Source organism: Cyanistes caeruleus, chromosome 16 (genome assembly GCF_971803275.1).
Source record: "Cyanistes caeruleus chromosome 16, bCyaCae1.hap1.1, whole genome shotgun sequence".
NCBI classification, from domain to species: domain Eukaryota; kingdom Metazoa; phylum Chordata; class Aves; order Passeriformes; family Paridae; genus Cyanistes; species Cyanistes caeruleus.
In genome coordinates this window covers 8,739,030-8,754,388 of record NC_141716.1, presented here as the reverse complement: position 1 = coordinate 8,754,388, position 15,359 = coordinate 8,739,030, and the positions used below count along the sequence as shown (strand labels likewise).

At 53.3% G+C, this 15,359-nt stretch overlaps 1 protein-coding gene across 1 annotated transcript in view; it reads left to right on the top strand.

Annotated features, from left to right (window-relative positions):
• Positions 1–346: 346 nt before the first annotated feature.
• The window catches only part of JPH2 (junctophilin 2), a 30,744-nt gene continuing 15,731 nt past the window's right edge, over positions 347–15,359 (top strand). The window contains exons 1-2 of the mRNA XM_086853163.1: positions 347–865; positions 7,931–8,714. Coding sequence (XP_086709289.1) covers positions 487–865; positions 7,931–8,714 — 1,163 coding nt within the window. The 5' untranslated portion in view covers positions 347–486. The remainder of the gene's footprint in view (positions 866–7,930; positions 8,715–15,359) is intronic.

Genomic DNA, 15,359 nt, shown 5'->3' with positions numbered 1-15,359 from the left:
AGGCGGGGGCCGGGCTCCAGGGGGGTTATTTTTGGGAGCAGCTCCTGGGATCCGATGGCCTTGTTAGGGCAGCGCTGACCTTTCTCCCGGCGGGGGAGGAGAGCGGGACGGCACGGGGCGGGCGGCGGCGGCCGGGCGGGGGAGAGCGGCCGGCTCGGGACCCCCATCCCTCCCTCGGCCGCGGGGATCGGGACCCCCATCCCTCCCTCGGCCGCGGGGGCGGCTCCCCGGGCGGCCGATGCCCGTGCCCGCGGGGCAGGTACCGGCGCGGAGCGGCTGCCCCTACGGGGGGGCTGGGGCTCGGCCCGCCCTTCTCCCCTCCCTCTCGTCCAATTTCTCTCTCCTCTCGTGCCCCAGCCCCTCGGCCGGGCCAGGCGAGGCAGGAGCGGCCGCTCTCGGCGCCCAGCCCGTTCCCTCCGGGGATGCGGGAGCCCCGGAGCGCTGCCCCTGGGAACGCAGCCCGGCTGAGGGGCACCGGAGGGCACCATGAGCGGCGGCAGGTTTGATTTCGATGATGGAGGCGCCTATTGCGGGGGCTGGGAGGGGGGCAAAGCCCACGGGCACGGCATCTGCACCGGCCCCAAGGGCCAGGGCGAGTACTCGGGCTCCTGGAACTACGGCTTCGAGGTGGTGGGCATATACACGTGGCCCAGCGGCAACACCTACGAAGGCTACTGGTCCCAAGGCAAGAGGCACGGCCTGGGAATCGAGACCAAAGGACGGTGGGTTTACAGAGGCGAGTGGACCCATGGCTTTAAGGGACGGTACGGCGCGAGGCAGAGCATGAGCAGCGGAGCCAAGTACGAGGGTACATGGAACAATGGCCTGCAGGATGGCTACGGCACCGAGACCTACGCCGATGGAGGTAAGGGTGGCTCCAGAGGGAATGAGAGGGGGATGAGCAGTGTCACTCCCAGCCTGTGACAACAGAGGTTTCATGGTGTCCCTGCTGAAGGGGTGACCTGGTCCTGTCCCCACTAGTGAGATCTAGACAGGCACAGTGCTCTACAATGAGCCATTGGGCTGCTTCAGTCAAGAAGGGGAGCTTGGGGTGCAACCTTCCCATCAATGTGTGCGTGCCCCGATTTTCCCAGCTGGGCGCAGCACGTGCAGCTCACTGACTGCAGACACGAGGGAGGAATAGAGTGTCTCTATTGGTAGCTCACACCAACCAACTTGATTTGTGTAGTCTTTGACTCCTGGGCTGGTTATTGCAACTTCTGGCTGAACCAAGCCAAAAAGTCGCAGCTGGTGCACGGCCACGGCGAGCCGTGCGCTCTCTCACCAGGCAGCGAGCGGTGAATGTTCTTGTGTCGGATATAAACCACCCACAGCATCCCAGCACGCTTTCCCTGTGCATCAAACACTGCCTGCATGCCTCTGACAGACCGCCTGCACATCTGCTTTGCCAAAGAGTTTTGATTGAGTCCATCTAAGCTGTTTAGAATATGTAGCCACATGCCTTTCCCCAAAATAAATCCCTTTGGTTATTTGGACAGAGGTTTCAACCTCTGCTACTATACAACTGCACCATGTAGTCAGATATTTGTTGTGCTCTGTAAATGCTTGGTCTAATTGTGTTCTTGCATTAGTGGCAATTCTGGGGTTAGAAACATTGCAAGAATTTATGTGCAAATAATTTTGTAGCTCTTCAGCACTGTAATGTTCTGGGGCTGCCACATTTAGGATAGCTAAATAGAGAGTGTGATTTGAAAGAAATACCCTTCAAAATATGGATCAAAATTGCATCTATATTTATCTAAGACAGACATTGGAGTTAGTTTATAAAGCAAAATAACTATAATATAAACCTTCAGAATGAAAAGCATCACATTTTTAGGCATTAGCAAAATGGACTAAATCGAGACTGGCTTTCAGGGCTATATTTTTCATAAATATTTCTCAATAAATTGTGTGGGTTTGTGGATAACTTTAAGATTGAGAATACAGTCTTTAAGTTGACCCATTTTCCTTGTGCCCTTGGATATTGTACAGACAAAAACTGACACATCCCTCCAACTCCTTAAATTTTTCCCCCTTTCTGTCCTGCGGCCATGGAATGGTTTAATGGGTGCAGGTTGCATGCACAGAACCTCATGTGAGGCCAGAAGACAAGTAGGTGACAGGGAAGGTGTTCTCTGATGAGTAGAGAGCAGCAATCAGGTCACTGTCAGCAACAGCTGCTATTGGGAATTTCATTCTGGAGATGTCAAGGTCTCCTTTGAATTTGCACGGTGGCTTCCTTGCTGCTTCCTAAAATGCAAATCCTTCTAAGGGTGAAGGGCTACTGGAATTGCAGTTAATGTTCTAGGGGAGAATTTTGAGTGGTAAGACTTGTCAGAGGGGTTTGATTAGATATGGGACTGAAAGCTTGGGACAGAAGAGAGGGAAAGATGAGCCAGTGCTTTCTCCTGTAAGGATATAGAATATCCTGCTTCTGTCAGCACAGCGCTCCCCGGGGTGTTGACCCTCACCCAAGAACGTGCCAGCTGTGTGATCCCTGGTGCCACTCGAGGCTGGCAGTTCAGCCCTGATCTGTGAAGATGTGCCCTGCCAAAACCCTGAGCTCAGCCCCACAAGGCTCACGAGGGTTGTGCTGGGGTGCCCAGTGGCTGCTCCATGTGTTGGGTCATCACACCCTGGCTGATCTGAGCTGTTCATTCAACACATGAGCTTCTCTGATGGCACAGGAACATGAAAACTGCAGTCAAAGCCAGGGGTCACCATCCAGCATCACATCCGAAGGACAGGGGTGACCTGCAGGAACTTTTCCTGTTTTGTCTCCTCACCTGCACAGAATAACCACCTGCAAGATCCAGATGTGGCCAGACTGCTAATGGGACCTGTTAATGTTTGAATCTGGGGTTGCCAAGATAAACATGTGGAAAGGCTTTGGATATCTGCTGTCCCTTGAGTAGGGGACACAATTCCCAAGCCCCTTGGAAGCCAGCCACACGAGGAAAAGGGCTCTGGGAATGTGCAGCCCTTGCCAGGTTGTCAGAAACTTTAGGTCATGGTTGGACTGCTTTCAGATTTCAGGGAAATGTAGCTGATTCTGATGTTTTAAAATAGATTTTAACTTTTTATATATACATATATATATATAGACATACATAAAAATTTACATTTCAAAATACACTTAAAATATAATTATAGAGTTGTCCATGTTTGAATCTTGTGTCTGGCCAAGATTGGTGGCTAAAAAAAAGCCCAAATCTGGAGTGAAACTTTTTGAAATCCCATTTAGATTTTTGGTGTCTAATAAGAACCAGGGTCATGGCACAGTTTAGCCCAGGCACTATGTGGATTATTTGTTTGTCTCCCCACTACCAAAAGCCTACATTAGTGAAAGCTATGGGAGACTGACAGCTTTAAGGAGACTTCTGTAACATGGATTGAAATCAGCCAAAGGGCTCAGAGCTTTGTTTGTGGCTGGGCAGATACAGTGACATTCTGACGTATCTCTTTGTGTATCCAAGCTGGATATACTGGTGTGTGCTGCTGCCACCAGGGAAGAGCTCAGAGCCCTTCAGAGGGGCAGAATGCTCTGGCTGAAGCAGACAGTGAGTGAGGCTGTGGAAGGCATAGCATGAAGGAACTCATTGTTCTGCAACGTAAGCTATGAGTAAACATGTAATTATTTGCCTTTGCCCAGTGAGTTTTGTCCATGCTGTAGGGAAGGCCTCATTTTTTGGATACTTTTGTGCATTTGACTGTGAGTCAAAACCATGAGTCAAGTTTTACTGCAGAAGAAAATCTCAGTGCTAATGGTGAGTTGTGCTGTATACCCATGATCCAGCCCAAAGCCTGTCTTTGCTGTACAAATAACTTGTATGTATCTATATGGGGGGGGAAAAAAACCTCACTTGCAATCAAAGTGGCCTAAAACAAGTTTATTTTTGATACTACAATTTGTTCTTTAGGGTGCTAAGGAAAACAGTGGTGTCAATTAACCATGGGAAAACAATTAGACCAGTCAGTGGTCACAGAAGAGGAGAAAATAAATGCAGAAGTGCTTTACTGAGGAGATGAAATGGATGATATGGAGCAGCACAACTCCTCCCTGTGGCAGGGCAAGCAGAGTGGAAAGGGGCCTGGACTGGGGCAGAAGGAGCAGCATCCATGGGATTTTGGCTGGGAAATGAGGAAAGGGGCCTGGGAGAGCCACAATTGTGCTGGCTTTTTGTCTGCTGCCTCTGTAGCAAAGCTCCTGCCTGGCCGAGTGTGACCCATGAATGAATATAGTGAATTTTTTTACCCCTCTATGTGGTTTTCTGTGCCTTTCTTTTCCAGCAGAACCCATCAGACACTACTGCTGGCACCAAAAGGCAGCACTCTGTTTTTGCTGGCCTGTCCTGCACATGGTGCTGTGCACCATTTAAATGCCTCTGGCCACTTACACTGAGTTCTAACCTGCCTGTCATCGCAGTATCTGGGTGACAGCAGGGGACTGTAGGGCAGGGATGTGATTTGAGCTGTCTGCATTATTTACATGGTTGTTTGTATTATTTACATTCATCACTAATTATATGGGAGCCTTGAGACAGGCTGGGAAGGGGAAGTGTGTCACTGCTGGTGATGGGATCTTGCTGCTGTGCTGGAGAGCACTGGGAGCTGAAAGTTTTGTATTGGATGCAGCCATGCACCATCCCATCCTGCTGCTGGGGTGAAGCAGAGGGTGCTCCCACCCCTTTGAGTGTTTGGAGCTGAAGGCTGCAGGGATGTCATTCCCATCAATCCTACAACTGACAATCCACAATCCTTCCTGCCCTATGAAGTTAACCAGGCAGCATCCCCCTGCTGGGGCTGTGCTGGAATGAATTGTATTCCTGGGGGTTGCAGAGGAGCCAGTGGTTTTTGTCATTAGGACAAGTAAAAATGCAGCCAATAAAGGATTACTGGGGCTGTGTCCCCCACACCCTGATGAGATGAGGTGTCTCTGTCCCACTGCCCTGATGAATCACCAGGGCTTGGAAGGCAGGGAAGTGGGCTTCCTATAAACAGAGATTTATTTGTTCCAGGTCCATGCTTTTTAATTACTTTTCGCAGAACCTCAGGTGTGTGTGAGCTCCTGGCAGTCTGGCTGACAGCTCTGTGCCTTGCCCAGGCTGGGTTGGCACTGGGGTGTGGTGGTGGCTGGGGCACGTGCAGCCCTGCTGCAGAGAGATTTTGCACAGCCCCATTTTCTGTTGACCTGGCTGCACTGGGCTGTGTTGGTGAGGCAGGGCTTGGCTCTGCTCAAACCTTGCATGCCCTGACACACGGCCCCCAGCGCCTCCAGCCTCTCCCTGCAGCCTCTGGCTCCGCTCCAGGGCTGCTTTATGGCTCCTGGCACGGAGCCTCAGCCGGGCAGGGAATGGCAGCATGACAGGGACAGTGCCTTGGCTGGGCAGCCGTGGGCAGCACTGTCGGTGCCCTCCGTTCATCCAGGCAGGGTTGGCAGCTCTGGTCACAGGGATGAGGTTGCTTGTGCTGTTTGGGCTGAAATCAGGGAGCTGAGAGCAGCCTGCAGAGCTGGTGTTGAACCCTGTGCTGAGGCTGGCACTCCATCCCTGCTCCCTGGAGACCCATTGTGCCATGTGGCTTTTCCCACCCAGCTGGTTCTGGTGCTGTTGAGGGGGACAGAGGGGGCCGGGGCTCTGCTGGAGTGCAGCAGCTGCTCTGACCTGACCCCTGAGGAGTGGCTGAACCCCCTTAACCTGCAAGGCTTTTCCAGAGTTCCTTTTCCAGGGAATTAACATGGCAGCATTACCAGCTGCAGCCTGATACGTGTGAAGTTGTTCCCATCCCAGGAGAAGGTCTCCAGTGTCACCCTGATCATGTGTCAGCCCTGCTCGCTGGCTGGGCGGGTGGGATGGAGCACTGACCTCAGCAGGGAGCGACATGGGGGCACTGGGGGGTCTCTATAACTTCACTTTGGAAGGAAGTCTCATCACCATTTTATGGAGAGGGATTTGGGAGCATGGTGAGGAACATGTCCAGATGCCTGGGATCTCCAGTGATGGTCCTTGACTCCTGACTCGTGCCCAAACCCATGCTTATTTTCCCTTATTTTTCCCTAGAAGAGCTTCAAACTCATCCAAGAAAATGGAAAATGCCCCCTTGCTCTGGCAGATGGCTCCCTGTGGCTGGCTGCAGTTTGCAGATGCCATGTACTACCTGAAGCCAGTTTTTGTAGGGGAGACCAAGTGTTTACAGGGACCCCATACATAATCCCCTGTGTCACAGGGTGGGCAGGGGCTGGCCGGGGGCAGCTCACCCAGGGAGCAGCTGCTGCCACTCGGGCACTTCTTGTCTTTCCTGGCCCTCGGCACTGTAAGTTAACACTCCACAGGCAGGTCCAAAGAGGATTTCAACGAAACCTGAAGCTTGGGAGGAGAGATTATGCTGCAGAAATGGCCTGGGAGACTGTAAAATATGCACTCCCACGATCGCCAAAGAAGGAACTGGATTTGCTCCTTGGGGAGCAGGGTCATCCCTGGGCTCAGTAATAGTGTCTGAGGGGGGAGATTAATGCCTTGAAGATGGGTCACCCCCTTCCATCTCAGCCCAGCCCTGGCTGAGCCTCCCCAGGACCGTGGGAGTGCCTGCTCTCCCCAAAATCATCTGTCTCCTGATAGGTCACTGCTTTTTGCAAGCCAGGTTTAGGATAGATGTCTGTGAAAACCCCCCAGCATGGCTGACCCTTCACTTATGTGAAGCAGCACCTGGAAGAATAGAGCGGCCTTTCCAAAGGTGTTTGTGCTCCCCCATCATCCTCTGCCTGTGCCCCAGGCTGAGGGAGCTGCTGGCAGCCTCTGTTCCACAGGGTGCTGCTCTGGGGTGGCCCATTCCAGCTCCTGTAATGCCAGGAGCAGAGCAGAGTGCTGCCTTTGTTTTGGGTGGTTTGCTGGTTTCTGAGGCAACCACATCTATAGGCTGATGAGAGCCAGGCTGGGAAGATGGCTCATCCCAGGCTCATCCCATCCCAATCCACAGGGCTCAGGGATGCTCTGATCTTCCCTGTGCTGGTATGGTGGGTGCTGTGGGTGAAGGCTGCCTGCTGCCCCACCCTGCACTTCCCAAGAGCTCTTCTTGTTGGGCATCTCCTGCAGCTAATTTAAGTCTCTTTATATCATGGTGAGAAAAGTCAGAGTGGGGATCTCCACTCTGCTGGAGCCTGCAAATGTGCTCACTTTTGGGATCAGGGGGTCTGGAGAGGAGCAGTGTCCCAGCCTTCAAGGTGTCACTGCCAAAGTCCTGCTGGTTCTTAGCAGGGTCCTGTACCCACGGTGCAGCCCTGGCCATGGTTCTCTGTCTCCCATCATATGGCACCATCTGCCCTCTTGAGCTGGGTCTGGAGGAGTGTGGTGGTGTGGTGTTTTCTGGGGCAGAGCTGAAGGAACCCCACAAAGAGCTGCTTCTCTCCTCCCTTTTTTGCCCATCTCCTGCTTTGTGCAGTGTGGCACAAGCCTTGATCTTGGGAACTCAGAGAAGCCATATGTCACTACTAAGGAGATGTGGCTTCAGGGCAGTCAGTGGACATGTGGGATCCTGACTCAGGGGTCTAGAGCTGGCCCTGGCAGCCTGCAGGTGACAGACCACAGAACAGGCTGGAAGGGACTGTCACCAAGCCAAAGAGAGATGCGCCACCACAGCTCACATGCCCACTGCCACCACTCCACCCCTGGGGGCTGCCTTCCGCTCCCTTCTCCAGATGAAAACCCAGATCCCGTACAGTAAGCGGCTTTGGGTTTGCAAAGCGTCCCCTGGTGCCTCGGTCCCTTCTCAAGAGGCACCAGGGGCTCTGGGGCTGGTGTTCTCCGCTCCCCTAGGCGACGATGCTTTTGCACGCGGGTGACTTAGCATGGGTGCGACCCCACGGCTCACCTCCCTTCGCTCTCCCAGGGCCAAGGCGCTTTTTTCACGCTGCCCATCTTGTCTCCCCCAGGCACCTACCAGGGCCAGTTCACCAACGGCATGCGGCACGGCTACGGCGTGCGGCAGAGCGTTCCCTACGGCATGGCCTCGGTGGTGCGCTCCCCTCTGCGCACATCGCTGTCCTCCCTGCGCAGCGAGCACAGCAATGGTACCCTGCCGCAGCAGGACTCGCCCGCCGCCAGCCCCGACAGCCTGCCGCTCTCGCCCACCATCACCCGCGGGGGCTTCGCCCTCAGCCTCTACGCGGACGCGGAGGCCGGCAAGCCCAAGAAAGGGGGGCTCTTCCGCAGGGGATCCTTGCTGGGCAAGCTGAAGAAGTCCGAGTCCAAGTCATCCCTGGCCAGCCAGAAGAGCCGCGTCAGCTTCCTCAAGAGCGAGAGCGGGATCAGCTCGGCTGCCAGCGATGCCACCTCCACCGTCAGCCTGGGCGAGGGCGCCGAGGGCGAGGAATACACTCCCTTCGAGTCCGACATCGACGCCACCACCACGGAGACCTACATGGGCGAGTGGAAGAACGACAAACGCGCTGGCTTCGGCGTCAGCGAGCGCTCCAGTGGGCTCAAGTATGAAGGGGAATGGCTGGACAACCTGCGGCACGGCTACGGCTGCACCACGCTGCCCGACGGCAAGAAGGAGGAGGGCAAGTACCGCCACAATGTCCTGGTCAAGGGCATGAAGAAGCGGGTGATACCCCTCAAGAGCGCCAAGATCCGGCAGAAGGTGGACAGGAGCGTGGAGGGGGCTCAGAGGGCCGCGGCCATCGCCCGGCAGAAGTCAGAGATCGCGGCATCCAGGTGGGTGCTTGGAGCTCCAGCACGCGGGTTCCCGTGGTGATGGTCCCCATCCCATGTTTAGGGAGCTGTCCTTTTCATCATCCTCTCTCCTGTCCCCCTGCAGCCCTGGCCCAGAGGGGAGGTGCTGGACAGCAGGAATTGTTACCAGCCCTGGCACTCAGCAGGTTGGGGAGCATCCTGATGCTGTGCCAGGCTGTCAGAACCGCTGGGCATCGATGGGGCAGCATGAGGAACAGAGGGTTTGATGGTGATAAATCCAACAGGCTCATGAGCAGCCAGATGTGTCCCAGACAAACTGGGGCTGCAGCAGAACACAATTTAGCCCTGGAGCCCCCAGTGTGGGGGCTTCCTCTGAGGGAAATTTGTGGGATGCGTTAGGGTTGTCAATTTTAGCAGCTGAGTGTAATTGCTCCAGTGTCCCTCCTGGGATGGAGGAGAGAGGAAATGAGTGGCTTCAGGGTCTGCCTGGAAAAGGCAGGGGAAATTCTCCTCCTCCAGCTCACATCCCTGCCTGTGTCCAAGCTGTGTTGGCAGCATGCTTCTCCTGCAGCATTCCTGCCGGTCTCAGAGCCAGCTTGGCAGAGAACAGAGATCTGGGAGACAAGGCTGGAGCCTTCACTCCTCTCCTCTTCCTTAGGGAAAAGGGGTTGTAACAGTTCTTGAGGTTTCACCTGACCTCACCAAGAAAACCTCACTCTGCACAGGCTTTGCTCAGCTGCTGGGCAGTGGCTGTGACTCCATGGCTGTCCTGTCTCACTCCTTTTAATTCCTGTTTAATTATCACTTACTTCGTTATCAACCAGAGGAGGGAAATAAGCAAGGAGGACACCTATTCCCGAACCCCATTCCACTCCTTGGAGAAACTCCCATTTCACTCTTCTGGCAACCATTTCTTCCAACTTTTGTGAGGAGTACGGTTGATTTTATTTAACGAAACCCAGCAGGTTCTCTCAGGGACTGGGGGAGAAAACCCAGCAGGATTGCAAGTGAAGTTCCATTCAGGGCCAGCTGGGATAAAAATAACAGGCTGGGGCCCTGGATCCTTCTGGCAGAGCAGGCTCAGCCCGACACCAGCTTTGCAGTGCCCAGGGAAAGCGTGTGGCCACGGCGTGAATAAGGAGGCTGGAGCTGCAAACACTGCTCCCAAAGAGTTTGGCTGGTTTACACAAACCTCTTTTTATTATACACTATTTACACTTTGGATCAAAAGCGGCTCTGCCGTGTTTTCAGTCAGGGGCTGGAATGTGCCCGCTGCCCTGGCGGGGGACTGCATCCCTCCCCAGTGCAGCCGGGGAATAATTTCCTATTAAGGAAGCCTTGGAGCTGGAGGAAATAAGACGTGGAAGCTGGTTTCCTCCAGGGAGTCCTCAGCTAGCAGATCCTGCAGTGGTGTGGCTGCTGGGCAGAGAAGGGATTGTGCTCGCTGGCAGTGTGGAACCCCAGCCCTGTTCCTGCAGCTTCCAGCTGAGCTGGACCCGCTGGGAGAGGGGAATCCAGGCTGCCTGTCCTTCAAACTATAACTCAGTGTTTCCATCAGTGTTTATTCCTGGTGTATCTTGCTCAGGGCAGAGCTGCTCTCTCTACCTCATGCCTTTTGTAAATCCAACTAGTGCTCTCCTCCCTCCTCCTTTCACCTCAGATTTGGGATAGAGAGTAAATCTATATATTTTTTACTGGAAAAGGTCCTTAGTTTAAACCCCAGCTCTGCCATTAACTTTTGTTTTGGCCTTGAACCTTGCCTCAGTTTCCACACCCAGGGCAGAGTAATTGCAGACAGATTGTGAAAATGGATTACTACTGTTTACAGAAGGGCTGCACTGTCATTAGCATTGCCTGAGCTCATAACTGTGAGGTGGAGCATTTACCTTTCTCCTCCGATGGCAGTGTGTCTCTTACCCTAAAAAAAATGCCTTTGAGGCTACACCCATCCTTTCCTGGGGGGAGATGTGACATTTCTGTATGTAAGATTATTACTATGCACTAATTATCAGGACACAGCAGGTGGCCTGTGCAAATTCCCAGCTGCCTCTGCACACCTGTGCTGTTGTACGTGGATGTTTGAGTTTCATTTGCTTGTGGCACTTGGGGGAGCCCCTTGCAGAGATAAACTGCCATAATATCCAGCCTCCTGCTGTTTGGGGGTGAAATGCCAGGAGAAGGCCAGATTTCTCCCTTTTGCACCATAAAAGGCTCTTAAGGGATAGAAATTCCGAGGAAAACAAGCCCAAGCACTGGAAGCTGCCTTGGCCAGTTGCACTGCAGGAATGCCAGGCACATGCCGAGCTCTGGGGTGCACGGCTGGGGGCTGTCAGCAGCACTCAGGGGTGCCCTGTCTGTGAGATTTGGACAGGAGAGCAGAGACAGCCAGGGACAATGGGCAGTGCAGTCACCAAATCTCCCCTGTGGCATGCTCTGCTCCGAGGGTGTCCGAGGCACCGGGCTGCTCCACAGCTCCTGTCCCACCTGCTATTTCACTTTGGGTGTTCTGGCCCGGGCTGTGGGCAGAGCCTGTTACCGCCTGTCCTACTGCCTCTGCTGCCCCAGCAGCACTGCCCTGGCCACCTCAGCTTCCTCCTGAATCCTCCTGGGTTGGAAATCCAGCTGCTTTCCCAGTTGTGCAAGAAGCTGAGGACATCATCTCAGTGTCAGTGTCATTTTTCCTTATTTCAGTGAAAATCATTTGGCACGGAGTTATGCTGTCCTGAGCTGCCCATCCAGGCTTCACCCCATGCAAAGCTCACTGGTGCTGCTCAGACGCTGGGTAAAAACCCTGGGCATGTCCTCCTAGAGGGATGGAGTTGATGGAAGCTGGAGTGTGAATCCTCACCCAGGCTGCTCTCACTCGGGAGAAAATTCATCCTGGAATGCAGCCTCTGTGGCATTACATGGCTTTACTCCTGCCCAGGGAGGCACCCTTAACACACACCATGTGCTGCTCATTAGCCCTGCCCTGTTCTGCTGCTGCTCCAGGACTCGTCCTGCTGTGATCCCAAGGCACTCCTGGCAGAGCTGGGACACGGCTGTTCCTGCAGTGCCAGGTGAAGGCACCTGCTGTGTCCCTCCAACCTCCCCTTTCCCACCCTCCAGCCTGACTGGGGACTCCTTTGAAAAAAACTTGGGGTGGATGGGAAGCACTGGGAGGTGAAGCTGGGGCTTCACCTACCAGGAGCTGAAGTAGACAAACTGGCTGGAAGGCTGTGAGGAGGGGACAAGTGCCACCAGGCCATGAGTGAGCTGGTTCAAAGCCGTGCTAAGTTGTGAAACAGCTGCCCTGCAGCTTTCTGGGCACATGGGCTGGTACAGAATAGGGTGCTTTGTAGCCCAGGTACTTGATGTTCCTTGGGCCTGGGGAGCAGCATGTGTTTGCCTGTCAAATGGGAAGGAGGGTCCCACAGAATACAGGGAGAAGAAGCATGAAAATGGTCAGCTTTCATCTCTTCAGAACAGATATGAAATGAAATGAAATGAAATGAAATGAAATGAAATGAAATGAAATAAAATGAAATGAAATGAAATAAAATAAAAATAAAATAAAATAAAAATAAAATAAAATAAAATAAAATAAAATAAAATAAAATAAAATAAAATAAAATAAAATAAAATAAAATAGTAAGAGGAAGGGCAGGACTGTCTGCAGGGGGAACCTTTGATTTTTTGAAGCCTGTGTGCTCAGTAGCTGGGCAGGTTTTACAGGGGTTTTCCTTCTTTCTGTTGCTTTCTAAGGACAAAATGAGTGTAAATACTCACTTATCCCATGTCTGTCCCACTGCAGCAGTATCTGACATGGCCTGTTCTGCACATGGTTGTGCTTCCCAGTGACTTGGACCAAACTCAATGGAGGGACTTGGCCATGTGTCCTGCAAGGCACGGGTCTGGCCAAGCTCTGAGATACTTTGAAGGGTGTATGTCCTGGCAGGAACACCTCAGATACATCTGCTGGATGTCACAGGATCAATAGGGAAGCAAGATATTTGAGGCTATAATGGCTGCTGTGCTTTACCAGTTTGTCCTCGTGTGCTGGCCCTGTGGCCCTTGTGTGGTTTATACCTGGAGAGTACAACTATGTTTGAATACATTTTGGATTTATTTTTGTTTTAATCTACTATCAGTAGATACCTGCAGGAATTTCTAGACTGTGTTCTGAAGTGTGTGGCATCAATTCCTGATTCAGTGGGGCTTGCTCATTAGGGTGAGCCTGGGCTCTGTGGAAGCACAACAGAGTTCCAGTGCTAGGCATTACACTGATGTGGCTTCCCTGCCACCAACACATGGGCATTGCTCAGTGTGTGCTGTTGCCTGGTTTTGAAGCCTAAGTTGGTTTTCTATCCATACCCATGACTTTGGGGCACATCTTAGCTCTCCCTTCAAATAACAAGAGCACTTGACAGCTCCTGTATCACTTTCCAAGCCCCTTGTGCCTGGCTGCATTCCCAGCAGCGTCGCCGCTGTCTCCCTGCGCTCAGCATTTCCAGGCTGCGTGGCCGGGCAGCAGCGAGCGTCTCCTTGGGGAACGCGGCTGTGTGGTGCAAATGACGTCCCAAAATCGCTGGAGTCAGCAGAGGCTCCTGACTAAATAAGGGCAGGCAGAGCAGGGCTTTATCAGCGTGGCCTGAGTGTGACAGCTGAGAGCCGGGGCTGGGGCAGCCCACGCTGCTGGGGCTCGGCTGCGCGCTCCCACTCGGAAGGTGCTTTATTTGGCACAGCTCTTGTCCCCACTTGGCTCTTGGGGGGTTCAAGCTGCTGGTGGGGAAAGCAGACAACCAAAGGGACAACTTCCTGAGGCACCTCTTTGGTGAGGTGTGGTTTGTGTCCAGTGCAGCGCTGGGCTGGTGGCCACCATGGCCTTGGTGCTCTTGGGGCTGACAGCACAGCTCAGTTTCCCCTGAGGCCATATTTCAGACATGGGATTTTAGGTCTGTTGAATCAGACTTGGGATTTGCTCTAAAAATGCAAAAGGATTCTTTAAAAATGTGCTTTTAGCCAGGCATTAGACACCTCAGGAGTTCAATAGATTCCCAGACCTTTAGGTCTAGAGCCAGAGGAGGGCAGGATGCTCATGGCCACCCTGTGAGAGTGGGCAGCAGCAGCCATGACTCAGGACAGGAGGGAGTGTGTCAGCCTCACAATCTCTCTGCTCCAGGACTCCACACCTCCGAGTGTGATGGATGTAATTAGGAGGCAGCAGCAGGCAGGAGATGGGCAGAACTTTTCCCAGCCCTGTGTGGGTTATTGGCTCCTATTTGCCAGGGAGGGACACAAGAGTTGGGAGCAGCATTTCTGCAGCTGTCATTGATCAGACACCAAAGATCACAGATGTCACAGCCTGAGCTCTCATGGGGCTTAAATGACAAGTGCATGGAGGTGCAGGGGGGCCAAGGACTACCCATCACCTCCTCATGGGGTGCAGTGGGAGGGTCACTCAAGGTACAACCACACCTGGAGGCAGTGGAGTGGCCTGATCTGAAGCACAGCTCCTTCATGGCTGGGTATTCTGGCTGCTCCAGGAATTCTGTCTGCCTCACAGCCCCTGTAATGGGAATCTGCACCTTGGTGCTCCCATGGACAGGGTTCAGAGAGTGAGTATGAACATGGACAGGGAGAAACAAGGGCAGCCACATGGCTCCCTGCTATAGCTGGGTTCAGGACACAGCATTGAGGGGATGCTCCCGTCCTGCTGTCCCAGTAAAGATGTTTCTCACAGACCTCGGTGTTTATAAAGAGGATAATCCTATTTCATCACCCTTGGTTAACAGAAACCCAGTTGCTGGCATCTATTTCTGCAGCAGCTGAAGCCCAGGGCTGGGACTCTGCCACTTTCTGTGTGGCACAGCAATCTCCAGCTCTGCAGAAATATTGCTGTTTTCAAACCTCTGCCTAATCCTTGTTCCACCCATCCTCTGGAGCCATGCAGGGAGAGGGCTGTAGGGTTTGGGTGAGCTCTTTGCTGTTCCTCATGCAGTGTGCTCATTGGGACAGCGAGCCCCAGTGCTGGGGTCCAGAGCCAGGATCACACACCCACCCCAGCTGTGAGACACCCACAGTGTGTCCCCCATGTGTGAGGTGCTGTGGGCTGGAGGGATTCAGTGTCCCTGGGTGAGTGATGGTGTCATGCCTTCACCCCCTTCTTCCAGCCCTCTCCCAGAACAGCCTCATCCGGGCTGGCTGCAGTTCCAGCACTGACACATTTTTGGCCCACGTGCTTCTTACGCGGGATGTGCTCTGACTCCAGAGCAGGGTGCACGGCTTTATCTGTTTTCCACCCACCTCACATGAATTTCCTCAGGCACTTTTCATGCCTTATTAGGGTAAGAGGGAACATGCATTTTCAGTAGCTCCAAGGAGAAGGCATCTGCTGGACAGCACACAGCTTTCTCCAGGGCTTCCTGGGTTATCAGGGTTGAGGCATGCGAGGCTCTGTCTTGCAGGGATCCCCTCAAGAGCAGCAGAGATGGGATGTCAGCCCTAGGGATGGGTACAATTCAGATAGCCAGACAGGTAGGGAAAGTGGAACTAATGGGCTGTTCATTCTGACCTTGTGGGAAATCCTTATCTCAACAGCTTACAAACACAGAAAGGGAAAAATGAAGTGTGACTTTAATCTGCAAAAATGACTGTGGAAAATGATAGCATCTCGTTGAATTGATC